Raw genomic sequence first — 24,616 nt, forward strand, 5'->3', positions numbered from 1 at the left:
CAGTTCCCTAAATTGGCAAGAGTCTTGAAAGATTGCTATGACCTCAAATCGCTGAGGTTAGGAAAGGTTGTCCAGCAGCACGTCTTGCAATAATTTACACAAGGTTTTGCGAATCAAAGCCTAGAGAGAAATCCAAGATGAGGTAGTTTGATGATCAAATCATGTGCTTGATGCATTAAGAACAACAGATATAACAACTGCAAACTTTGCATTAAGGAACTTATAGTTCTTGGCGTTGAGGTTGTGGACGCAGTCCTTGCCATCGTTATCAGGGACGTCCAGGCTCTCCTTAGCCAGTGAGTATTTTAAGTATTGATTTGTTTCTATGGCCAACAAACTATAGACTCTAATTTTAGCGGCTGCAGACAACTGTGTTAAGGGGAAACAACTTGATAAAACCTTAACAGCACTAAATAACATAGAGACAAAGTTAATATTAGCTCATAGAAAATAAGATAAATAAATAAACAGTCATTCATTTACCAGTCTTATTATGGTGTTTTAAGTGTGTCTGATAAACTTAAGATATGTATAATGTTTACTCACCTTAGTGCTGAATGTGGCAAAGAACTTGATGTGAGGATGGAACTCTTCAGCAGCATCGGCAAAAGCCAAGAAATCTGAAATTGTATAGGCATCCATCAAGTTGTTTCAGTAGATCGGCTCCTGTATGAAACATCTAATAATGTCGACTTGTTGCTCTCATCATTAATGTAGCTTCTAGTGTGCACATTTGAAAATCACCTTAAAAATCAAATCAGTCTGCAGCTCAAAGTTAAATCAAGCAACCTGAGCCTGGTCTCTGTTGCACTTGCTCGATATGAAATCATGAGTAATTAGGTTGAAAAGCAACTGTAATGTAAAAAGAAATTAAAAACAGGTTATCAGTTCATCACAGTACAGATTCTTACGTTCTGACTTGTGACTCTTAAAGTAGCCCACCAGTTTGATGTCCTCTTCGATGTTTTCAAAGCCTTTCAGTTCCCTACTGTTGTCAATAATTTCCACTGGGTCCTCAAGAACCTGTTAGCAAAAAGTTAGAGTCATAGGGGAGAAAAGAGGGGAGGATGGATTTGAAGGTGACATAAAAAAGTATAACCTAGCGTCAGAATCTGAGAACTTGAAAGAAAGTAAACTGGGGTTTAGAGATTTTTCTTAAACAAAGCAGGCTATTAACTGGGAGATTATATCCTCACGAACATCAAAGATGAACTCCACAAGAGTGTCTGCTGCAAACTCGCCATCATATTCTATGACTTCATCGTCGGTGAAGATGTAGACACTGTCTGACTCATCAAGATCTAGAAAGAAGAGGAGAAGCCGAGGCTTGAGCAAAGGTCAAAAATGGATCATCCTTCAAACATCGTTTTATTTTTATGTGTATCTTCCGTAAAAACAATAAACACTGAAGTTAAGAAGGCCACATCCTACTTATATCTATACATTACCAGTCATTGGAGATGGAGATGAGAAATGACTGAGATTATGATACTTGCTGGTCTCATATTTGTCTTGAATTTGTTTGCATGTTTACCTAATTTCTTCGCAATGGCTTTGTCGAGCTTTGCGTCAAGGAGTCCGACTCCGATGTCCTCATCATCAAACTCATCCAGGACCTGAGCTGCAAGCTGCAAAACAAAGAAACTGTCATATAACAACAGACATGAATTGCCAGTGAAGTATCAATAAGTCTATAAAACATGGAACACAAGCCTGCAATAGTGTCCATTTGTCATGCACATTTATACCTTTTGAACAATGTTGTCCCACTCAATATTTTCATTACCATAAAAGCCCGCTTTTCAGACCGCTGCTTATGCACTTTCTAAATCTGTATGAAACTTGAACCTCATGACTGACAGTTTGTTCCACCAATGGCAGTGCAGCATACACAGCCTTACTACATTGAGGAAGTTGTTTGAGGGTTGTCTCAAACTCTCAAACACACATTCAAACATAAACATACATGGGTGCACACTGGTGTCAGAGATCTTAGGCAGCTGCTGTGACAGGCATTAACATTGTGTCTTATGGGTTTATCGGCAGGTTGTTGTGCACACAGTTCTTGCAATTTGCTTTAATTTGATTGGTGGTGCATTGGTGAGTAACAGTATACAAATGATACATTTTATGTACTGTATAATGCAAAATGATATACATTCATTATTATCTATTTGCATCAAAAGCTTGTTTGGGCTGCATTATATCTTGATACACACCCCACCCTTATGGCATTTAAGCAGGCTAAAATAATCATTTTAGGGCAAGTGATCGAGATGAGTTAGACTTTATATTATCCAAGCAATAGTAGGATACTTGTGTAAACTAGAATAGTTGTAATCAATTTACTATGATAAATATTCTTTAATACACTTACAGTTAGAGATTATTATGTGTAGTTGCATTAAGACAATGCAACTAACAACAAGGTTGTTTATCATGATTTTAATATTAAATACATTTTTTGATTTTAATTATCCAGTGACTCTATTTATTTATTTATTTTTGTCATAGATCCAATATGAACATGATTTCATAGCCTTATATCTACAAGTCCTCTAAATATAAAACATGCAAGGTAGCCTTTAGACCTTGGTGTATCCACCGTTATGTGGCTGATATAATCTCTTCACAGTAACTGAACCTAACTAACTACATGTAAAGTTAAACCAACAATCTCAATATCTGGGATGGGATTTCAGAACTGGACCCTCATGTTTTTTAACTACTCAACTTGCAAAATGCACAACAGCTGTACACAATTTCATTTAGAAATATTTCTATTTCCTGGAGAATACATGCCTTCTAATTTGAATTGAAACATGGAAACAATAGGAGAATTCACACAGGAACCCCAGTCAGAATGTCGGGCCACCTCTACGATATATTTTGTCTTACGACCTCATGACATTCCCATCATGTCATATTCCATATAACTTTCCCAAACAGTTCGGCCCTGACCTCTGAAATGTTGAGTCCTTTGCTGCCGCCTCTTGCTAATAATAAATCCCCATCAAATGTAAATCATAATACATTCATAAGGAGAAACACAAGCCTTCAGGGAGGTTGACCCGCCACCAAACATCTAGGGATAAATATAGCGCCAGAAGCAACACCAGCCCAGGGACTATTTTGGCGAGGTGGCGGTGATGCTCAGCGTACGGGGAACCGCTGACAAGTACAGTACTGCCAGAGTGTCAATCACAGTGGGGAGCTGAGCCGGCACTGCTGAGGCCAGAACCTCTAGAGCTGGCCTCCAGCCCTGAGACCAAGCCCAAACACTCCCATACAGAGACACCAGAGGCTGCTGAGATGATGTGAGGTGTATAAATGTTTTCTTTTTAAATGTATAGAACTATCCCTCGAAATTGTATTTATTGGTTTGCATGGTGTACAACTATAATTTGTTAATTGATCAATGTATTTTGTGTTTTAGGGTGTGATGAGGATTGGTTACAGATCCTATGTCCAAATCTGTATTTGAATTTGGATGTAATTGCCAATAATTTTTTGTACCTAGTGTCAATTCTAAAAGAAGCCTCCAGCCATGCTTGCGGCTCATCAGCAATGCATCAAACATATAAGGTTGCATATTTTACTGTACATTGTGAAGTGGCTATGCCAAATCCCAGATCCATGATATCTTCCATAAATCATTAATCACCGCTTTTTACTTTTATAAGGAACTGCAGCTTTCACTTCAAACGATAGCAAACTTTCATTTCGACAAGAAATTACAAGAAATGAAAATATGACTTTTCCCGGTAAAATGATGTGTATGAGTGTGTGACATTTGATATTCAGTGTTTTTTTTCAATCCGAGTATCTAGCCGGGTCAGTTGAGGTTTGAAGCTGATACTGAAAGCTCGCTGGAAGATGATGTAATGTCTCTGTGAGGAATGTGAACAAACTGCTGAGTATCCAGCCTGACAGGAGGCCTGAGATGTACTGACAGAGGGTGCATAAGGTACATCAGCTCTATCAAACAAACACACACACACACACACACACACACACACACACACACACACACACACACACACACACACACACACACACACACACACACACACACACACACACACACACACACACACACACACACACACACACACACACACACACACACACAATGAACACATGCTAGTAGACTTCACCTTTCAGCCTTTCAGATCCACATTTTTCCCACCTTACAGCATCACTTTGCCCCTTGATTCAATTATACTTTTAACACTTTTGAAATCTTGCAAAAAATACACGTATCCGTTGCCACATATTCTTAGCCGTAACCCTTTTAGCCACAAATGTACACCCTATCGCCAACAATCTCGTAATCCATTTGTATCTAATAATGCATACTTCAAATTATGTGCAATCTAACAAAATAAAATTCTATCAAAAAACTAAATCTACTAAAGACTACCACTTTTAATAGCAAGACTGTGTAATGTTTATTTGTGCTATGCATTAGGAATCCAGCATACAGCTTTTTCCTCAGTACCCTACCCATATTTCCCATCTCAACCCACCTCGAGGGTCAACTCCTCAATGTCAAACTGTCTCTGGGCGACGCGGCTGGTTCCGGGATGGTCATGGTAGTACACCACCATGACATCGTACTTCTTCATCACAGGACTTATAGTTCTTGGCGTTGAGGTTGTGGACGCGGTCCTTGCCATCATAATCAGGGAAGTCCAGGCTCTCCTTAGCCAGTGATAACCCCCCGATGGACAGCAAGACTGCCACAAGCACCCAGGTCCACTTCATGGTTTCTCTCTAAGATAATGTAGATGTACTTGCAGTTTCAGTAAGAAAAAATGATGGATAAAAACTAAACACTTTGGTGTAAGTATGAAGAACCCCTTCCAATCCGCGTCACCCAGAAGAGAGCAAGACCAACTCTTGCATCCACCTTATTAAAAACTGCACATGGGTAACTGGCAGTGGGGCGCAGATTGCAAGAGGGTTGGCCTTAGCTTGACATAGGTGTATGTCTATGTGGGGTGCAATCGGGACACAGGGGGGGTGTGCAGGGGGGGGGGGGGGGGGGCTGTGGTTTCTGGGGTGACAGCTTTGTGTGCACTTCGGTGCGTGTTGCAGACCTGTAAAAGTGGGTGGAGTCAGAAGATGAGGACCAACCTGCTCTCTTTCCATGAGAACAGAATAAGGTGGAGGTGGAGGGAGGTGGTGCAAAAGCAAGATGTAAAGAGAAAAAGAGGGATGTGTTTGCCTTTCTGCTCTGCGCCAACTGAAGAAACTGTGACCTGATGGGTTCAAAGGAGCCTGCAAATATGAGGCACTCTTTTCCCATATTAAGTCTAGATGGAGGCTTGAATCCCAGCTAAAAATAATGGATGTAGGACAGAGAAGTACATATCAGGAGTGGGTGTTGGTTTCTAATTTGCTGCTGCTGCTGGCACCAATGCAGTGCTAGAATGTGTTGCTGGGTCACCCTGGGACATGAAGACAGGAGAGGGTGGTTCACTTGCTGAGGATTCACTGCATAGGTGTCACTTAGCCCTGACTCAAGAAGAAAGTGAAACATAGGGTTTTAAGGTGGGGGCCATGTGGCAATATTTTGTATCTTTTTGAGTCGGATCCCTCTGTACGTACAGTATGCCTGTCCAATGTGTACAGCACGTATGATGATTTGATATTACTTTACAGATTGAAAGGGAGGAGGTAAGCTATAAATAAATACAGGCCACATGGTAACGTTATCCTCCTTCAGACCCTCGAAAAAACACACGTAGCTTGAACACCACACCCCTCTTTCTGTAGCATGACATGCAGCCCATGCAATATTAAAGCAGAATGGGAGTTTAAGGGAGTTGTTGAAAGCTGTATGTTTAATTTTAGGGAGTTGACTGTATGTGCACGGCAGTCATGGTAGGAGGAGGTGGTATGCATTTACAGTACGTGTGGTTTCAATGACCACTGAGGCTCACTGTGGCACTGTCAACAAATAATAAAATGGTGTGATAGAGTTCATAACAGCTTCATAACCATTTTCTGAATGTAAAGGCCTTACATGTTCAGATTATTGTACAATGGGCCCCTGGACACAGATTTGCAAAATGCCCCACCAACACGACTTCATAAAAGCACAATTCACAGACTTTACAGTTCAATCAGGAGAAACTTCATTCGGAGGGAAAATTATTATTTCTTGCCATGTATACATGTATTTTTTCAACATTAAAACATGATACTGTAGAAGCGCAAAATACAATTATGAAACCTGAAAATGAGCGTAAAAGTGCCCATTTAAGTTCAAATGTAATAGCAACGAATGTGTACCTCAAAATCTAAACTTTAAAGGTAAAGATTGTCCTATAAAATAACATGAATGTGTTTGATATAATGAATTTGAACAATGTGTCATACACCTGGAGACTCTTATGTGATTACTTGACGATAACACAGAGTTTAATTTCCGTTAGTCATGTCTGCAGCAGTTACCTCTACTGCTCAGTAGATGATGCTGTTTAAAATAAAATCTCTTACCCTGCCACTATAATCTTACATGTTGATACTGTTTAATGAAGTATTGAATATTGAATACTGAGGTTTGATACTGGTCAGCTTTACAGTATTGCAAGCTTTTATTTGTTTGACCGTTACATCTTCAGTGTTTGGCTCTATTTTATATGCAGCCTATGAAAATCACCATGTTTCTATAGCACATGTATGCTACCGTGTAATTTACATTAATTTCCGGTGAAACCAGTTGTAGCCATTAATGTTCAACACTTTTGACAATGTCCATAAACTTGAGACAAGGCAGGTCAAAGGGTGACCAGAGGAGGGCGGTGCTAACGCAACAACCTTTCATAATACATTTTGGGAACAGCCCACTGATTGAAATCGTTTAACGGAAGGTTTAGGTTGAAGCACACTGCAGTTTGACCTGGCTATCAGTATCAGTATAACGTGACATTAAACGGAGTTTAAGGTAAGACTTCACAATGTCAGCCTAGTGTTGCCAAAGACTAGCTAACGTTAGCTTGGAGTCTGCAGTGTCTGAAGTTACCGCTATCTCTGCTAACTCTGCCTAGGCCACTGTTGTACTTAGGCATAATAGAAGGCTAAACAATGTTGCATTAAAGTCAGGCTAAAGTTTACTTAACATATCTTTGTCAAGCAACTACCGCTAGCTTTAGCATCCAATCTGTACAGATACACATTCAGGGAAACTAGTAGATTGCAGATGACCTCAAACTGTAATGTTTGACTTAATTGATTACAAATTTGAGACATACCCTATACACATTAACAACAGGGCTGGAACTAACAACACATGTAACTCAAGACAAGTCTATTGGTTATTCTAAGGAACAAAATTAAAAGACGCTCAATTTCATTGAGCTCAATGTGAGATATGTATGCAAATGTATTTCCAGTCCATAACCTCAAAGATATTCAGTTTACATTACCAGATATAAGTAGCTAAGATGACACATTACAAAAGCTAGAACAAATACTTTACTTTTTAAGTAACCATTTCCGCCAGCGTGTTTTCTATTGATTGATTTTATAGACAGATAAGCCTTACTGTAATTATAATAATAACAATTGTTTTACAGATGGCTGCAGCTCTGTCCAACAGAGCGATAGGAGCCATCGTGGGATCAGCCGTTGCAGATGCAGCAGGTAATAATGGTGAAGGTCTATCATACTGTTATGTTTTATTGTCTGTTTTGTATTCAGTACAGTCTTAATTTACAATTGGTTTCCTTGTCATACCACCATTTGTGCTGATGTTTCTTTTCTCTATCATCTGAGTCTTTTCCCTAAGCACCATTTTTATTCTTAAAATGCCAGTTTATTTCAAGGAGTTTCGGATCAGAATGATATTGACCTGTAGTATTTTCCCTTTCAGCGCAGCCCCTCCACTGGGTCTATGACCTGCAGAAGCTGCAGGGGATCCTGGCTCAGGAGCCAAACCCTGAGTTCCGCGCTGAGTCAGCCAACCCTTTCTACAGAAGGTCGACGGGCCAGCAGAGCTGCTACGGAGACCAGGCCTTTGTCCTGCTGGAGTCCTTGTCTGAATGTGGAGGTAGGCCTAATTCACCATCTTAAAGACCCGATACACTGCTTCACGATCACTTCAAACTTTTACATGATGTTCTAAGCTGTGTAAACTTTATGACCAGGTCTAAATGTTGAAGATCTGAAGCAACGCACTCTGAAATTCTTTGGGCCAGGATCAGAGTATGACACACCTGTGAACGACCCCTACAGAGACAAAGGAGGTAGGAAAACCATCCAGTTACTGCAGAAAAATGTATCAAACTCCTTTACTCTGTAAATTGGGATTACTAATGACATTGTGTTTGTCCAACAGGCCCAAGACCTCAGCTGCCCATCGAGGGACCATGGAGACAAGGGAGTTTGAAGAGCTTCCTGAAGAATGTTGATGCAGGCAAAGAAGAAACAGGTGAATATGGTTATTTTCATTCAAGACTCAAATGAGTGAAATAGCTCTAAATGATGAGTATTTTTTTCCATAGGATGTGAGAACGACTGCCAGATTGATGGAATAGCCAAACTGGCTCCTGTAGTGGCTTTTTATGCCGGAAAGCCTGACATGCTGGAGAAGGTGGAGCAGGCAGTCCGTGTCACTCAGAACAATGATGAGTGTGTGGCAGAGACTCTCGCAGCTGCGAGGTCAGTATGTTCTCTCTAACGCATCATTTTCACTACTGATGAGAATACTGGTCATTTCTAAAACAAGGATGTGAAACAAATATTAAATAGCAAAATAATTCAGACTTTATTTCTATTGGAAGACACCACAGGTGCGAAGACATTTTACTATTAAATTCACTTACTCAATCCAGTAGAAATGTGTTCTGGTAAACAAAAAATGAATCTGTGATGATGGAATAAACACCTTTTTTTATGGAGAATATTTATAGTATGTGAATATAATTATTGTGCACGTTCCTAAAATCTTTTGACATATCTCAAGTTCAAATGTCTCTGTTTATCTTCTTTACCTTTCTATGCTTTCAAAATACAGGCAAAAATAACCTGAAAAACACTTTATGAAAATATATAAACAATCTTAATGAATTGAGTCGGCAACAAATATAATAAAGGTCTCCACTGCCTGAGTTAAATTCCAAACATTTCCTAATTTTAAAATGTTGCTGTTGATTAGCATTAACTTTTGGACATTCGTTGAGTTATCAAACATCTCATCAGCAACTGTCTTGCAATATCACTGTGAATGCTACAGAGCATAACTTTCAACATGGTTTCAAACCTAAAACATAAACTAGACTTAAATGTAGTTATTAATTGCTTAATTTTATATTATAAAACATGCTCAACCTTAAATTGGTTTCTAAAAGGTCATCATTTATTTTTCCAGGATCCTGGAGCATTTCATCCTGAACGGTCCCGATCCAAAAGCCTTGGACTCAGTGCTGGCTCAGCTCAGTGACCCGAACAGAAAGCAGCCTCAGGATCTGGACAAAGCAGTCATTGGTATGTGAGGCCTGCAGCATTGTTGCTTCACTACACTAAAGTCATGGGACTGAGTCACAGGATTAAAGGGATTCATCATTTTGTACAAGTTTCATATCCTGAATACATACTGTGTTAAATTATTTGATTTAACTCAATCCTTACCATCTACAGATAGACACTTTCCAAAAAGTTAGTTTTATGTCTCTTTAAGGTTGAAAAGTTTATTGTATCTGAGTAACTATAAGATGAATTCTCTAAAACACTTCATCCCTGGCTAGCAGAGAACTTTAGGCTTCATAGTTTCCTTAGTTTCTCCTTTATTTTGGCCAAACTCATCTCTGTTTTTCCCTTTCAATGATCCTAATTTGTTTTTCAATATTGTGCTTTATCTTAAAGAATGCAACTACTTTGCACACTTTCTAATGTATATAGAATATACTGTCTTATATTTATATTTTGTTAGTAGCAGGATGGTCTCTCATAGTGTCATTTCTCTTATTCTGTATATTTTATATTGTATATTCAATTTATTTAGGCTATAGGTATTATATCTTTATTCTGTTCATATGTTAATATGTGGTTAATAAAATTCCTTGTTACCATGCTGCTGTTTCCCAACCTTTGATCAATAAGTGAAACTGATCCAATGACTTCCTTTCTGATTGGTTCCAGGTCACCTTCGTCAGGTGAAGGAGAATCTATCCAAGACTCCTAAGGAACTGATCCCCAGTGTGTTTCCAAACACATGAGGTATTCAGAAAGTTCTTTTTAACATATTACATTAGAATGTCATACTTTATAATCAAACATTAGACATCTTATACTCCCTGTAACTCATTAATCTGTGGTTTTACTGTTCTACATAAGATAAGATCGATAGGGAAATCCAAGTGTCATAAAAGCAACAGATCAAGAGTGAACAGTAAACATGTAATTAACCCATGAATAATCAAACCAAATAAGCTTGGTTGCTGAAAGTAGTAGTAGAGGAATATTGGGACAACCAGTTCCAATGCCTTTATGTTATTAACACATGGTGCTGATTTTCTCTCAGGTTTGCCTGGTGCGTTCCAAGCAGCGCTGCATGGGGTCCTGACAGCCAAGCTCTACGAGCAGGCCATCAGAGATACCATGAGCTGCGGGGGGTGCACCTGTAGCAGAGGCTCTTTCATCGGAGCCTGTCTCGGAGCTCAGGTATGACTGTTTGCTAATCTCACATTTGATTTATTTAAATGTGGTAAGCTATGGCAACATTCTCAAATGAAATAGGGAAGCAGCTTTTGAACTCTACTTTTGGGTCCAAACAATATACATTTACAGAGTAACAAAACATGCCATATATGCACATCTCACACGGAGAAACGTTCAGAAAGACAGATATTCTAAAATCTTGTCACACTGTAATCTCTTCTACATTGCCACAGATTGGATTCGAGGGAATTCCAGCTTCCTGGACATCCAGAACTCTGCGTTATCAGTCTACGTTGGAGCACGCCAAGAAGATAACCAAGCAACACCAGTAGTTACTCTTTTTTTGGCTGGGTAATGTGATGTGCAGGTGGCTAAGAACAAAATGAAAAACTGTTGAGCTTTCACAGAGCAGTGTATGAAGGTTCTTGTTTAAACGATTGGATGGCAGGAGCTGGATGTTTTGTCTCTGATAAAGTTAAACATGTTGGTTCAGATGTTCAGAAGCCGAGTTTTTCTGCAATAAAGTTATTTTACAAAAAATATGTTGAGAAAAATTGCAAGAAGTGCAACCAGTGTCAAAAACTGATAGTTAGGCCCATCAATATGGAAATAATAAACTAATAATAAAACACTAAAAATGTTTCAGTTGTTTATTGACTTGTAGCTAGATAGATAGAATCGGAGGATGAAACCCTCTTTATTAGTCACATACATGCACACAGCAGAGCACACACAGTGAAATTAGTCCTCTGCATTTAACCCATCCTAGCACCAGGAGCAGTGGGCAGCTATCGTGCAGCGCCCGGGGAGCAATGGGGAGGGGGGATTGGAGGTGTCCGATGCCTTGCTCAAGGGCACCACAACAGGGCCTAGGAGGTGAACTGGGATCTCTCCAAGTAGCAGTCCACTTTCCATATTTCGTTGTTCGGGGACTTGAACCGGCGACCCTACAATTCCCAGTCCAAGCCCCTACTGACTGAGCTGTGTATAGATGGATTTAAGTAAACTCACAGGTGTCTTAATAGTTATAGTAATTAGTTATTCTTATAATAGCGGATCATTTAAAAATAGTTTTGCTTTTTGAAATGGGTTTTTGTTGATGTGTTTCCATTAGATATCATTTTCTCTGGCTGTCGAATTCAAACCAGAATTTGTAGCAGCCAAACACCAATAAAGACAAACTCAAAATAATTTTGGTATCAAATTAATTTTGAAAAATAGCAAAAAATAAATTTAATTAAAAGTGTATTGATTATTTGGGGCAACGAAAGCCTCACAAATATTTTTTAAAGTTTTTTTTGAATGTGTTAATGTTACAGTAATGGTACATTTTAGTGTAAAACACAGAATAAACACAATTCAAATAGTGTAGTTTTCTATTGTATGAGGCAGTAAGAGGAAAGCTTTGAATGTTAGGAAAATGTAATGTTTAGAAAATACATCAAACAGCTAACATACAATATATTATGTGAACACAAATGTTGACTGTGAGGCATGTGAGTAAGGCTCAAAGGTTGAGCCCTATTTATGAATAAATAATGACATTTTGTTATAAAAAAGAAGAACAAAAAAATACATTGTCTACATTCACAACTTCATGTTATTTCCATTAAATCAAACAAGGTAAACAAACGCACGAGTACTGCATTTCACCACGACCATCGTCACAGATTGTCCCTCCTCAGCCACCGTGGCTGACGACATAGATGGTTAGCAGGCAGCGCTTTGGAGACAAACATGGCCGGTAGAGGAGCAAAACAAAGTCGTTCTGGCTCTGGCCTTTCGAGTAGAAAAGGTGCAAATGAGCAGGACGAGGAGGAGCAGCCGCTGCAGGCTGTTTTAGTCGCTGACAGCTTCAACCGGAGGTTTTTCCCGGTGACCAAAGACCAGCCAAGGGTAGGCAGCGAGCTAATCTATACATTGCTAACGGTAGCTAGCTAGAGTCCATGCTGTAAACGGTGACAGGGCTGCCTTGAAACTGAAAACTATTTTAACGGAGATAAACACGTTACCTTTAAGCCTTTATTCAAGCAGCTGTGTGGGTTTTGTTTAATAGTGCTTGGTGCCTTATTTCCTCCAGGATGCTGCTGTACAGTTACCTCTAATGACATCTGTCACATTTCTGTTGATGACAGGCTCTGCTGCCGCTGGGTAATGTTGCCATGATCGACTACACCCTGGAGTTCCTCACTTCCACAGGGGTTCAGGAGACATTTGTCTTCTGCTGCTGGATGGCCAGTGAGATCAAGGAACACTTAATGTAAGTTTCACTAATGTGGTTCTTTTTGGAAATATGTCTCCAATGAAAGATGATGACCTGTCTTTGTGGTCTGACAGGAAGTCGAAGTGGTGTCGACCCACCTCTCCAAACACAGTCCACATCATCACTTCAGAGTTTTACCGTTCCCTGGGTGATGTACTCAGGGATGTTGATGCAAAGTCCCTTCTGCGCTCGGACTTCGTGTTGGTCTACGGAGATGTGTTATCAAATATTGACCTCAGTCAGGCAGTGCAAGAGCATAGGTAAGATATGGCTTTGTTGGTTTGTTTGTAATCAGGAGAAATTAAATAGGAACTCTCTAGTATGTTTTACTCTAATACAATGTGTCGTTTTGCACAGGCATCGTCGAAAGGTGGAGAAGAACATCTCGGTGATGACGATGATCTTCAAGGAATCGTCGCCCGTGCACAGGTCGCGCTGTGAGGAAGATGATGTCATTGTTGCCGTGGACAGCAAGAGCCAGAGGATTCTACACTACCAGAGGACACAGGGACTGAAGAGGCTACAGTTCCCCATGGTAGGAGCTTCATATTTATATCACACCTTGACCTTACTTTGGCTTTGATTGATTGTTGACAGTTGCTCTCTGTTTGTTTGCCAGAACATTTTCCACAATGCAAGTGACGAGTTTGAAATCAGACACGACCTCCTGGACTGTCACATCAGCATTTGCTCCCCACAGGTCAGTAATCCAAAACACAGGAGCTATTGAACTTCTCATTAGTGGTTCAGGTAACAAGAGTTTTTCCACATTTCCAGGTCGCTGAGCTCTTCACTGACAACTTCGACTACCAGACTAGGAATGACTTTGTCAGAGGGATGTTGGTCAATGAAGAGGTAACCGCATTATTCCCAGTGAAATTTGAATCATGTTTTGCTACAAACGCCTCTCAAATCATTATTACTTAATTTCTCTTTTAGATTCTGGGCAACCAGATACACATGCACGCCACCAAGGATGGTTACGGGGTCCGAGTGTCCAACCTCCTCATGTACGACTCGGTGTCGTCTGACCTCGTGCGGCGGTGGGTCTACCCGCTCACCCCCGAGGCTAACTTCGTCGACCAGCAGGGACGGAGCTGCACGTATTCCCGCCACAACGTCTACCGAGGGTCCGGGGTCAGCCTGGGCCACGGCAGCCAGATGGAGGAGAACGTCCTCATCGGCTGTGACACAAGCATCGGCGCAAACTGTTACATTTCTAACAGCGTCATCGGTAACAACTGCACCATAGGTGAGCTCACAAAACGGACTCATTTGTCTGTCTTTAAAAGTAGGAAGTCGTATATAAGTACGTAATGAAGGAAGTGTTAATAATCCCTTTTTTTCCCCTTCATCACAACAGGGGACAATGTTACCCTGGACCATGCCTACATCTGGAATAATGTCCACATAGCCAGCAAGGTGAAGATCACGCAGTCTGTGATCTGCGACAAGGCTGTGGTCAAAGAAGGCGTTAATCTGAATAAGCAGTGTGTCCTGGCGTATAATGTAAGCAAGTATTATCATTATTTTTCCTAATTGTAATTAGCCAAAAGCTGATTGTATTTTTTTGAAGTAATGTAGATGCAATTATTTCCAAAATTCACATTTTTGGTCTAACAACATACTCTGCTCTTAGCCCAATCTTGGATGTTTTTCTCTACCACCACTTTTATGTGCCAAGATCAGAATAGCACTTGTGAAACGGTGAAATCTATCTCATTTTCTGTGGACTGTTTTCCAGGTGGTGATTGGACCAAACATCTCTCTACCTGAGGGCACCGTGCTGTCCATGCACCATCCAGACGAGGAGGAAGAGGAGGACGATGATGAGTTCCTTAGTGATGATGCCAGTGTCGGACACAGCAAAGACAAGACCAAACTGAAAGGTGTGAATGGACTGTGTATGACATATGAATAAACTAAGTGCTGGGTACAGTAAATGCCACATAACTTCAACATCGACACATACCTCTTTCTCCCCCCATTTCCTTTATACAAAATAAAGACTTAATTTAAATAATGTGGTAATAAGCTGTGTTCTCTTCTGTTCTGCAGCGTTTAACCCAGCCGAGGTCGGAGCTGAGGGGAAAGGCTACATCTGGAAGGCCAGCAGTCTGGATGACACTGAGGATGAGGAGCTGTCGCAGTGTCTCTGGGGTAGGACAGCAGCACGGCTTACTTGTGCAATTATTAAATCTGCCATTTAGTTTGTGTCTCACCACCCTGGCTTTTATTTCCTATGCATTAGGTTTGGTGTTGAACCCTGACCCTGAGAGCGACAGTGAGGACAGCGAGCCCGATGATGCTGACGACCCCGTGATCCCCTCCCCCGAGATGGATGATGTCAAAGGTGAGAGTTGTTCATTTTAGCCACCTGTAAAACCACATGACTGCCCCCTGCTGGCCAAAGAGACAACATGCCAATAACATAACCAAGAATTAGAACTATAATTTCATTCTACAAAGGGTTGTTTGTAATTTCTTCAGTAGTTTAGGAGAACTATTTCCTTTCACTGTCTGCTAACACATCATTTTGAGGGTTCTGTTAATTTCAAATAATCTCTAACAAAGTCCCTTGTTTGATTAATACTTAATTACCAAATTGCAGTTCCTTTTCTTTTTCATCAAAACCTCTTAATTCTCAAAATAGGGTCGAAAGCTATCTGGCATCACAGCCAGCTAAGTTAGCTAAGTTATGAATTCATCAGACTCCTTTGATCCCTGTTGTGATTTTGCAGTGAAGCGTCCTTCTTCCTCTAACTCTTCTTCTTTGGTCTGCTTTCTGTGTAGTGTTCCAGTTGGAGGTGCTGGGGACTCTGCAGAGAGGTCTGGAGGAAAACATCGGCTGCGACAATCTTGTACTTGAGATCAACTCTCTCAAGTAAGGAGAAACTCAACACTGCCCACAGTTTGCTCTCTTTTAAAGAGATTCAGTTTTGACGCAATCTTTCCCTCCAGGTACGCCTACAACATCACTCTGAAGGAGGTGATGCAGATTATAACCAGGGTGGTGCTGGAGTATCCCTTCCAGCAGCAGGGCCCAGAGCTCACCGCATCGCAATACGTTGCTCTGCTCCTACCGGTAAAAATGAAAGCATCAAATGTAGAATTTTGCCTTTCTGCTCTTCATAGCAGTGTTTGAAAGTAACAACACACTGACTCCAAGTCCAATTGTGACACATTTGTGCATTACTTGACTATTCTCATTTTATGCTGCTTTATATTTCTACTCACAAATATAGTACTTTTTACTCCACTGCATTTATTTAACACTCATAGATACGTTTTACATATAAACATGTGCTATGCGTTTATGATATAATAGGGCGCTTCTTAATATATAACTAAAACCATGTATTTTAAAATGAACATAAAAATGCTCTTTTATGTATTTGTTAGTCATACAATATAATATTACATGCTATGATTATATACGACTGCTGCTAATACTCCCGTACTTTCCACTTCAGGAATCTTACTTGTAATAGAGTATTTTAGGAACATAACATTTCTCCTTTTACCAAGATAACGATCTGAGTACTTCTTGCACTTCTTCTGCTTCTCAGTTGCTGAAGAAATGGGCGCCGGTGTTTAAGAACTATGTGAAGAGAGCACAGGACCACCTGGACTGTCTGGCTGCTTTCGAGGAACACTTCCTTGAGCAGGAGAGTCACTGGGCTGCTATGGTCAAGGTCAGAGTCAATCCACACTACTCTATACACTTAGTTATCTCTTCTGCTGGCCAGGTGTGGTTTAGGAGGTAGTTGCTCATCCTTAAATCGCAAAGTTGTTGGTTTGATCTTCAGACCCTGCATTCAACATGTCTAAGTGTCCTTCTGCAAGATAATTAAGCCAAATTGCATAGGGTTTACTCAGGTCAAATGAAAATATATTAGTCATGAAACAGCAGTAACCATGTAATATTGCAGTTTACCTACCCGTACTGTACCTGGTGTTTAAAATGCTGTGTTACTTCCCCCCCCAGGTCCTGATGAACATGTACCAGCTGGAGATCCTGGAGGAGGACATGATAATGCGCTGGTTCTCTCAGGGAGACACCGACAAGAGCAAGCAGCTACGCAAGAACCAAGGGGTAGGAACAGCACACAAGGCTTCTTCACACAATTATATATGAATATAGTATAACAGTATAATGAGGGTTATAGTTAGACCGGTGGGGTAAACGCCACTGTAACAATAATCCACTAATATGTTTCCAGCACAACATCATTGAAATATGTGATAGCATTTAGTAAGGCAATGCGATAGTAGGACCACTTAGTAATTGTTTTAATGTGACTATTGAATATTGGAGCATAGTCTCCTGGTGAAATTATTAGGTAAATGTCTGCGTCGTCTTCATAGCTATGGTAGCCTATTTTGTTGTTTTTCATTATCTGAACCAGTGGAAGCATGTAGATCTTAAAGGTGCCATAGAATGTATTTACCTTGGCATAGTTGAATAATGAGAGTTCGGTACATTGAACTGACATACCGTGAACCTCAAACACCATTTCCTCCTTCACGTACAAATCATGAATATGCATATCACAGCGGTAAAACGGGAGAATTACAACAATCTCTGTGTGTGACGTCACACATGGCAGTCCAGCCCCAACATTTGCATACACCAGCTGCTGGAAACACTAACGCTAACACTTACCACTCCGTAACGTTGCTCTCCAATCTCCGACCAACTGGCTGTTCTTCAAATTAAGCGGTCTTCTCCTCCGATAAAGGCTCAAACATGTAAGGTTGGATGCCAATAGCCTCCATGGTTCATCTCTCACAGTTTCGCAAACTTCACTTACTTCTGTGGGCTCTGAGGCAGCCATGGATTGCTCTTTGTAAACCAGCCAATCAGAGCAGAGCTCGTCATAATTATTTCAATGAGCCCCGAATAAGGCAATTCAGCTTGTTTCATTCTAGGACCAAATCATAGAGTTGTAAATGGGCCTGTAAAACCACATCTGGACATTTTTTGGATCAACCAAAGTTATATAACTTCTTTGTAGACATCAGAGAACAATTTAAAATACCAGATAGATGCTTTCTATGGCACCTTTAAAGAGAAGAGGCCCCATGATGGAGCCTTGAGGAACCCCACATGTCATATTTGTCAAGTCAGATGTGTAGATACCTATAGAAACAACGCTTTTCCTGTCCTTTAAGTAGGATTCAAACTAATTTAGAACAGTTGCAGAAAGTCCCACCCAGTTTTCCAGTCGGCCTAGTAATATTTTGTGGTCAACAGTGTCAAATGCAGCGCTAAGATATAATAATACTAACACTGAAGTTCTGCCACTGTCTAAGTACATTTAAGTTTAAGTACATGTGAAAAGCGGAGCTCAATAAGTACAGGTATTATTCTTTTTCACTTTGAATGCTTATAGCAAGCTCAGTAAATTTCTGATACACCTTTTACATGTTTTTGTGTCAAATTATTTATGTGAGGAATAAAATGCATTTTCAAAATGAGTTGGGAGGAGTAGAGGAAAAAGAATAAAAGGAAAAAAATCTGTTTTGCTTAACCACTGTAAAAAACTATCCTCTAAAACTATTTATGGAAGACCAAACCATAATGCAATATCTAAATACTAAAGGGAATAATGGTGTAACTGAAATTAGTTTTGCAAAGTTTGTTCACTCATTTAACCTGTTCAGCGGCAGTGTGTAATACTCTATTTCTTTTAATCCATGACACATTTTTTTCTGGGTCCACCACCTTCCCCCTAATTTAACAATTTCTTTGTTTTATTAGAAATGACTAGTCAATGATGTAAAAGAAAAGAATACATATAATGACGCCCTTTATACGTTTCTCAATTAACTTGAATATTTTCTTTATTTTCGTCTGTATTTATTTTGCATAATTCTCCATTTATCATTTTTTGACTTTCTGAAATTCATTGTTATTGTTCAACTTGCGTAAGAACCTTGTGCCACTCTATTCTGATGTATGTTTTTTCCCCAACAGCTTCAAAAGTTCATCCAGTGGTTGAAGGAGGCCGAGGAGTCTTCAGAGGAGGAAGGGGAATAATGAGGAGCACTTAAGACAAAGATGACTCTAAAACTTGCAAATAAAGGGATTCAGGCAGTTGGTTTCACCCCTCGGCAGCAGCTTTCTGTCTAACATCTATCAGGATCTTCTCTGCACACTTTAAACTGACACATTTTATCACAGAGTAACCCGCCAGATGAGGGCGGTGTGCTGTGAACGCCAATATCCAAATAAAGAAGAGAGACCCCTGACTGCTTGGAAAAGTATCCTAAAGACTCAATATAAAGCGTAAAGGTTTTATTAAAAATATCACCATATCCCTTTATCATGTGTTTTTTTTTCACAAACAGGCTGCAGGTCTTATCTAAGAAGTAGAAGATTATACAGTGGGGCAAAAAAGTATTTAGTCAGCCACCAATTGTGCAAGTTCTCCCATTTAAAAAGATGAGAGAGGCCTGTAATTTTTATCATAGGTATACCTCAACTATGAGAGACAAAATGAGAAAAAAAAATCCAGAAATCACATTGTAGGATTTTTAAACAATTTATTTCAAATTATTGTGGAAAATAAGTATTTGGTCAATAACAAAAGTTCATCTCAATACTTTGTTATATACCCTTTGTTGGCAATGACAGAGGTCAAAGGTTTTCTGTAAGTCTTCACAAGGTTTTCACACACTGTTGCTGGTATTTTGGCCCATTCCTCCATGCAGATCTCCTCTAAAGCAGTGATGTTTTGGGGCTGTCGCTGGGCAACACGGACTTTCAACTCCCTCCAAAGATTTTCTATGGGGTTGAGATCTGGAGACTGGCTAGGCCACTCCAGGACCTTGAAATGCTTCTTACGAAGCCACTCCTTCGTTGCCCTGGCGGTGTGTTTGGGATCATCGTCATACTGAAAGACCCAGCCACGCTTCATCTTCAGTGCCCTTGCTGATGGAAGGAGGTTTTCACTCAAAATCTCACGATACATGGCCCCATTCATTCTTTCCTTTACACGGATCAGTCGTCCTGGTCCCTTTGCAGAAAAACAGCCCCAAAGCATGATGTTTCCACCCCCATGCTTCACAGTAGGTATGGTGTTCTTTGGATGCAACTCTGCATTCTTTCTCCTCCAAACACGACGAGTTGAGTTTTTACCAAAAAGTTCTATTTTGGTTTCATCTGACCATATGACATTCTCCCAATCCTCTTCTGGATCATCCAAATGCCCTCTAGCAAACTTCAGACGGGCCTGGACATGTACTGGCTTAAGCAGGGGGACACGTCTGGAACTGCAGGATTTAAGTCCCTGGCGGCGTAGTGTATTACTGATGGTAGCCTCTGTTACTTTGGTCCCAGCTCTCTGCAGCTCATTCACTAGGTCCCCCCGTGTGGTTCTGGGATTTTTGCTCACCCTTCTTGTGATCATTTTGACCCCACGGGGTTAGATCTTGCGTGGAGCCCCAGATCGAGGGAGATTAGCAGTGGTCTTGTATGTCTTCCATTTTCTAATAATTGCTCCCACAGTTGATTTCTTCACACCAAGCTGCTTACCTATTGCAGATTCAGTTTTCCCAGCCTGGAGCAGGTCTACAATTTTGTCTCTGGTCTCCTTTGACAGCTCTTTGGCCATAGTGGAGTTTGGAGTATGACTGTTTGAGGTTGTGGACAGGTGTCTTTTATACTGATAACGAGTTCAAAAAGGTGCCATTAATACAGGTAACGAGTGGAGGACAGAGGAGCCTCTTAAAGAAGAAGTTACAGGTCTGTGAGAGCCAGAAATCTTGCTTGTTTGTAGGTGACCAAATACTTATTTTACCGAGGAATTTACCAATGAATTCATTAAAAATCCTACAATGTGATTTCCTGGATTGTTTCCCCCATTCTGTCTCTCATAGCTGAAGTGTACCTATGATGAAAATTACAGGCATCTCTCATCTTTTTAAATGGGAGAACTTGCACAATTGGTGGCTGACTAAATACTTTTTTGCCCCACTTTATCTGCTACATAGATCCAGTCCACATTATTTTTTATTTGATTGAATTCCATCCTGTAGAGGCAAGTGGAAACCTGACCCAACAGCATTGCAACACCAGTTGTTCCTTTGATTCGGCACAGCTAGAATCTTGCAAATGAAAAGCGAAAGTAAAAGGTTGATTATGACACACCACTCCATACAAGGAGGATTTTATCTTACATTACAAAAATACAACTTTATTACAAAAACGTTCCCTTGATTTAATAGTTTAACAGTCCTAAAATATGCCACATTTAATGTGTCCTCCTCTGATGCTTCATATATTGGAAATGGCCCAGTGACTGCAGAAGAAATAAAGAGATATTTTCATGATGGTTTCAAGAAAAGTAGTTCCTGTCACAGCAGAACAACATTGGATCAAACCAAATAAAACATTTGAACAAGAATATTTAGCACTATATGATTTTAGACATCACAATATAGAAAATTGATCAAATCTAAAACTGTTCAGTTTTTGTTTTAAGTTTATTTTCTTCCAAATTTGTAACTGTATTCTAAAGTCTTATGCTTTCTATGTTTTGTACAATGTTGTGTATTGACCCTTACAGGCCACTGTAGATTTTACATTAATGTGCAAACAAGCGACTAATAATTTTACTATTGTAATGGTTCTAAGGAATATTGATAAAACCCTTGAGGAAGGGTTGACAGGTGATTCATTATGTTAGCATCAGGAAGGTGCAGTGGAATCTAAGCAAAACACCTGAGGCAGTTTTTTGGGACAGCCGAAAAGCTGTCACAGCTTTTCCGGCCGTTAAATCGACAGTATCTTCTCAGGCCTTCTTTGATTTGCCATCCTGGTTTCCCACGTAGCCACAAATGACCTTGGCTAGAATAGCGGTCCCTGTGATGCCAGTAATGGCCGCCAGTGTCTTCCACATGCTGGCGGTTCCTTCGTGCCTGTCCATGAAGCTCTTGTGGTCAGTGGGCACCAAGATGAACTTGCGGCCATCCTGCGGGGCCCGCAGGCTCATCACCTGACCCCCCTCCAGCACCACCTCCCCATAACCAGTCAGGATGCTCCCCACCCGCAGCAGCTCCTCGCTCTCCTCGATCGCCACTGGCTCCTCCCCGTTGATGCCATTTATCACCATGTCTGCCAAGCCCTTTTCGGCTCGTCTAACTTTGAAGTAAACCCTGTCCAGGTAGCACCCGGAGGCCTCCAGAGGGTTTTGAACCTTCACATACAGGTCATTGATGTAGGCTCCAGGGCTGACCAGACCGAACGGCACAGAGTTGTTGCTTTCTTTTCTGTTCATTGTCCGGGTACTCCTGGAAAAGTAATCAAACCGTCATCAATAGTCAAATAATAGATAGAGGGAAACTTTGGGTTTGTCTTGTTGTCTATTGTACCATGTCTTGGTGAGGGAGTTCCAGAATTTCCAGTGCTCCTCCACAGTGATCTTCTGAATCACACCATAACAACGAGGGACAAACTGACTGGCCAGAGGCTCCCCATCTGCCTGCACCAGACCTCAATACACATATAAAGCAAACTGTTAAACATCTGTGACTTAACCACAGGGGGGAGAAGTACTCATAAACTATTAGTTACTTTACACTGCACTTAACCCATTAAAAGCTGCATTTAGTAAAGTGTTAATTGTGATTACCTTCTACAGCAACATACTGAAGTCGCCTGTGAGGGGACGCTTTCAGTACTTTGACCAAATGTTGATCTGGCTTGAAAATGGGTATTTCCTAGAATGACAAGCAACACAAAATAGTTTTAAAATAAGCATTTTTTAAATCTGTACACTACTAGAGAGCTGATTGAACACTTAAACATGACTTCAGCAATGATGCATTTGCCTTTAGCTTTTTCAGCTCCTCTTTCTTTTCTTTGTGCAGATGATAGAAAAGGCCGGAGAAGGCGAAACTGGAGCCAACACCAAGCAGAACCAGCGGATTAACAGGAAAGTCACCCATATCTGTAAGGGTATAAATACACAACATGGTTGGCACAGTTCAGTAAACTATTGTACACAAGATATTTAGTAGAGTAACAGTACGTGTTGTCCTTTTGAAGGGGAAAAGTAAAGTAAGATAAGTCAAACGAAGCGTACCTGTGAGTAAACAGCTCTGCTGAGGTATCTTCAATAACGTTTGTTTCACTTCCTCGAGTGCCCACGTTGCGTCATGTTTCAGCAGCCAATAGGGAGTAAGCAGCATTTCTCCATTAGGGTTTTGGCCACCAGGTAGCAGCAGTGTCCCGTGGAACCCTTTTTATTTCTAACCAACTAACATTTTGCACCGCTCTGTTGACAGTGCTTTGAAAACAAGGCTTATTTTCTCAAAACACAATTCACAAAACCACACACCCATAGTGAAAAACACCTCATATATCTGGCAAAATTAAGCACTGCCGTCAAAACTACATAAACACTTTCACACATATTATGTCGTTCTGTATGTAGAGAATTCTCTTATTATTTATTTTCTGCAAAAGCACAACGCATAGCTACAGTTCAAGGTTTCAAGGTTTCAAGGTTTCAAGGCTTTATTGGTCATATGCACAGCATATACAACGTATATGCTGTGCAGCATATACAACGTATATGCTGCAAATAGTAAAGTGACCGTCAGTCCTAGAGCCCGCGTGTATGCAACGTATATGCTGTGCATATGAAAATCTTATGTCGCGTGCTCCTCCAACAACTCAACATACATGGTGCAAATAAGATAAATAAAATAGTGCAAAAAGAGAGAAGAATATTTACAATAACAACAATAAAGATTTGAGGATGTGAAATATATACATATGTGGAATACATTGAAAGTATTAAAACACTTTACACTGTTGAATGAGGAGGTATGGGCAGATGCATATATTATGTATAGCAGATGTATATGGCAGATATGTATAATATATAGATATGTGTACTATAAACAGATATGTATGGCAGATGTGTATAATATATATATATATATATATATGTATGTGTGTACTATAAAAAGATGTGAGTAGACATTCACACAGCTCAGGAGTTCAGTAGTCTTATAGCCTGTGGTATAAAACTGTCTCTGAGTCTGGTAGTCTTGGTCCGGATGCTGCGGTACCGTCTGCCAGACGGCAGCAGACAGAACAGATTGTAGCTGGGGTGATTGGGGTCCTTTAATATCCTACCGGCCTTCTTCCTACACCGCTGGGTGTAGAGGTCCTCCATGGATGGCAGCTCCGTCCTGGTGATGTGCTGAGCAGTTTTCACCACCCTCTGTAGAGTCTTACGGTTGAGGGCGGTGCAACTGCCATACCAGGCGGTGATGCAGCCAGTCAGGATACTCTCGATGGTGCACCTGTAGAAGTTGCAGAGTATCCTGGAGTCCATGTTGAACTTCCGCAGCCTGCGGAGGAAGAAGAGCCGCTGTCGAGCCGTCTTGGATATGACCCTGGTGTGATGTGTCCATGTCAGGTCCTCACTGATGTTTACCCCGAGGAACCTGAAGCTGCTGACTCTAGCCACAGGAGTCCCGTCGATGGTGATGGGTGTGTGTGCCTCTCTCTGCCTCTTCCTGTAGTCCACAATCAGCTCCTTTGTTTTGCTGACGTTGAGATGGAGGTTGTTGTCCTGGCACCAAGATGTCAGGGCTCTGACCTCCTCTCTGTACGCCGTCTCGTCGCCGTCTGTGATCAGGCCGATGACGGTCGTGTCGTCAGCA

General features: G+C 40.7%; 4 protein-coding genes across 4 annotated transcripts in view; 2 read left to right on the top strand and 2 right to left on the bottom strand.

The window, feature by feature from the left end:
• The window catches only part of casq1a (calsequestrin 1a), a 7,677-nt gene extending 2,756 nt beyond the window's left edge, over positions 1-4,921 (bottom strand). Inside the window, 6 exon segments of the mRNA XM_063884881.1 lie at positions 547-620; positions 912-1,023; positions 1,201-1,301; positions 1,535-1,628; positions 4,530-4,631; positions 4,633-4,921. Coding sequence (XP_063740951.1) covers positions 547-620; positions 912-1,023; positions 1,201-1,301; positions 1,535-1,628; positions 4,530-4,631; positions 4,633-4,767 — 618 coding nt within the window. The 5' untranslated portion in view covers positions 4,768-4,921.
• A 1,868-nt stretch (positions 4,922-6,789) lies between these two features.
• Positions 6,790-11,306, top strand: LOC134865478 (crystallin J1C-like). Its single transcript, XM_063885013.1, has 10 exons — positions 6,790-6,955; positions 7,587-7,653; positions 7,883-8,059; positions 8,157-8,255; positions 8,348-8,440; positions 8,514-8,670; positions 9,380-9,495; positions 10,150-10,227; positions 10,532-10,671; positions 10,902-11,306. The coding sequence occupies exons 2-10, from the start codon at positions 7,587-7,589 to the stop codon at positions 10,998-11,000; spliced, it is 1,026 nt and encodes a 341-aa protein (XP_063741083.1). The 5' UTR covers positions 6,790-6,955; the 3' UTR covers positions 11,001-11,306.
• Positions 11,307-12,337: 1,031 nt separating this feature from the next.
• On the top strand, positions 12,338-19,260 carry eif2b5 (eukaryotic translation initiation factor 2B, subunit 5 epsilon). The gene is made up of 16 exons (XM_063884901.1): positions 12,338-12,564; positions 12,804-12,928; positions 13,006-13,191; positions 13,289-13,466; positions 13,551-13,631; positions 13,709-13,786; positions 13,871-14,183; positions 14,295-14,440; positions 14,676-14,820; positions 14,990-15,091; positions 15,183-15,284; positions 15,725-15,815; positions 15,893-16,016; positions 16,501-16,626; positions 16,920-17,027; positions 18,912-19,260. The coding sequence occupies exons 1-16, from the start codon at positions 12,406-12,408 to the stop codon at positions 18,972-18,974; spliced, it is 2,127 nt and encodes a 708-aa protein (XP_063740971.1). The 5' UTR covers positions 12,338-12,405; the 3' UTR covers positions 18,975-19,260.
• A 1,811-nt stretch (positions 19,261-21,071) lies between these two features.
• On the bottom strand, positions 21,072-23,141 carry LOC134865433 (mitochondrial ubiquitin ligase activator of nfkb 1-A). Its single transcript, XM_063884938.1, has 5 exons — positions 23,023-23,141; positions 22,769-22,887; positions 22,570-22,657; positions 22,310-22,430; positions 21,072-22,228 (listed from the first exon to the last, which is right to left on the bottom strand). Exons 1-5 carry the CDS (start codon positions 23,126-23,128, stop codon positions 21,730-21,732), a joined length of 933 nt encoding a protein of 310 aa, XP_063741008.1. The 5' UTR covers positions 23,129-23,141; the 3' UTR covers positions 21,072-21,729.
• Positions 23,142-24,616: the final 1,475 nt, after the last annotated feature.

Source organism: Eleginops maclovinus, chromosome 6 (assembly GCF_036324505.1).
Source record: "Eleginops maclovinus isolate JMC-PN-2008 ecotype Puerto Natales chromosome 6, JC_Emac_rtc_rv5, whole genome shotgun sequence".
NCBI classification, from domain to species: domain Eukaryota; kingdom Metazoa; phylum Chordata; class Actinopteri; order Perciformes; family Eleginopidae; genus Eleginops; species Eleginops maclovinus.

Bases quoted from the DNA above. Each gene is read 5' to 3' on its own strand.
- eif2b5 (XM_063884901.1), top strand. From the start codon at position 12,406: ATGGCCGGTAGAGGAGCAAAACAAAGTCGTTCTGGCTCTGGCCTTTCG. The intron at 12,929-13,005 runs GTAAGTTTCACT...GTGGTCTGACAG, and splicing joins GAGATCAAGGAACACTTAAT to GAAGTCGAAGTGGTGTCGAC. The intron at 17,028-18,911 runs GTAGGAACAGCA...TTTCCCCAACAG, and splicing joins AGCTACGCAAGAACCAAGGG to CTTCAAAAGTTCATCCAGTG.
- LOC134865433 (XM_063884938.1), bottom strand. From the start codon at position 23,128: ATGCTGCTTACTCCCTATTGGCTGCTGAAACATGACGCAACGTGGGCA. The intron at 22,888-23,022 runs GTACGCTTCGTT...ATACCCTTACAG, and splicing joins GCAGAGCTGTTTACTCACAG to ATATGGGTGACTTTCCTGTT. The intron at 22,229-22,309 runs GTACAATAGACA...TTACTTTTCCAG, and splicing joins AACTCCCTCACCAAGACATG to GAGTACCCGGACAATGAACA.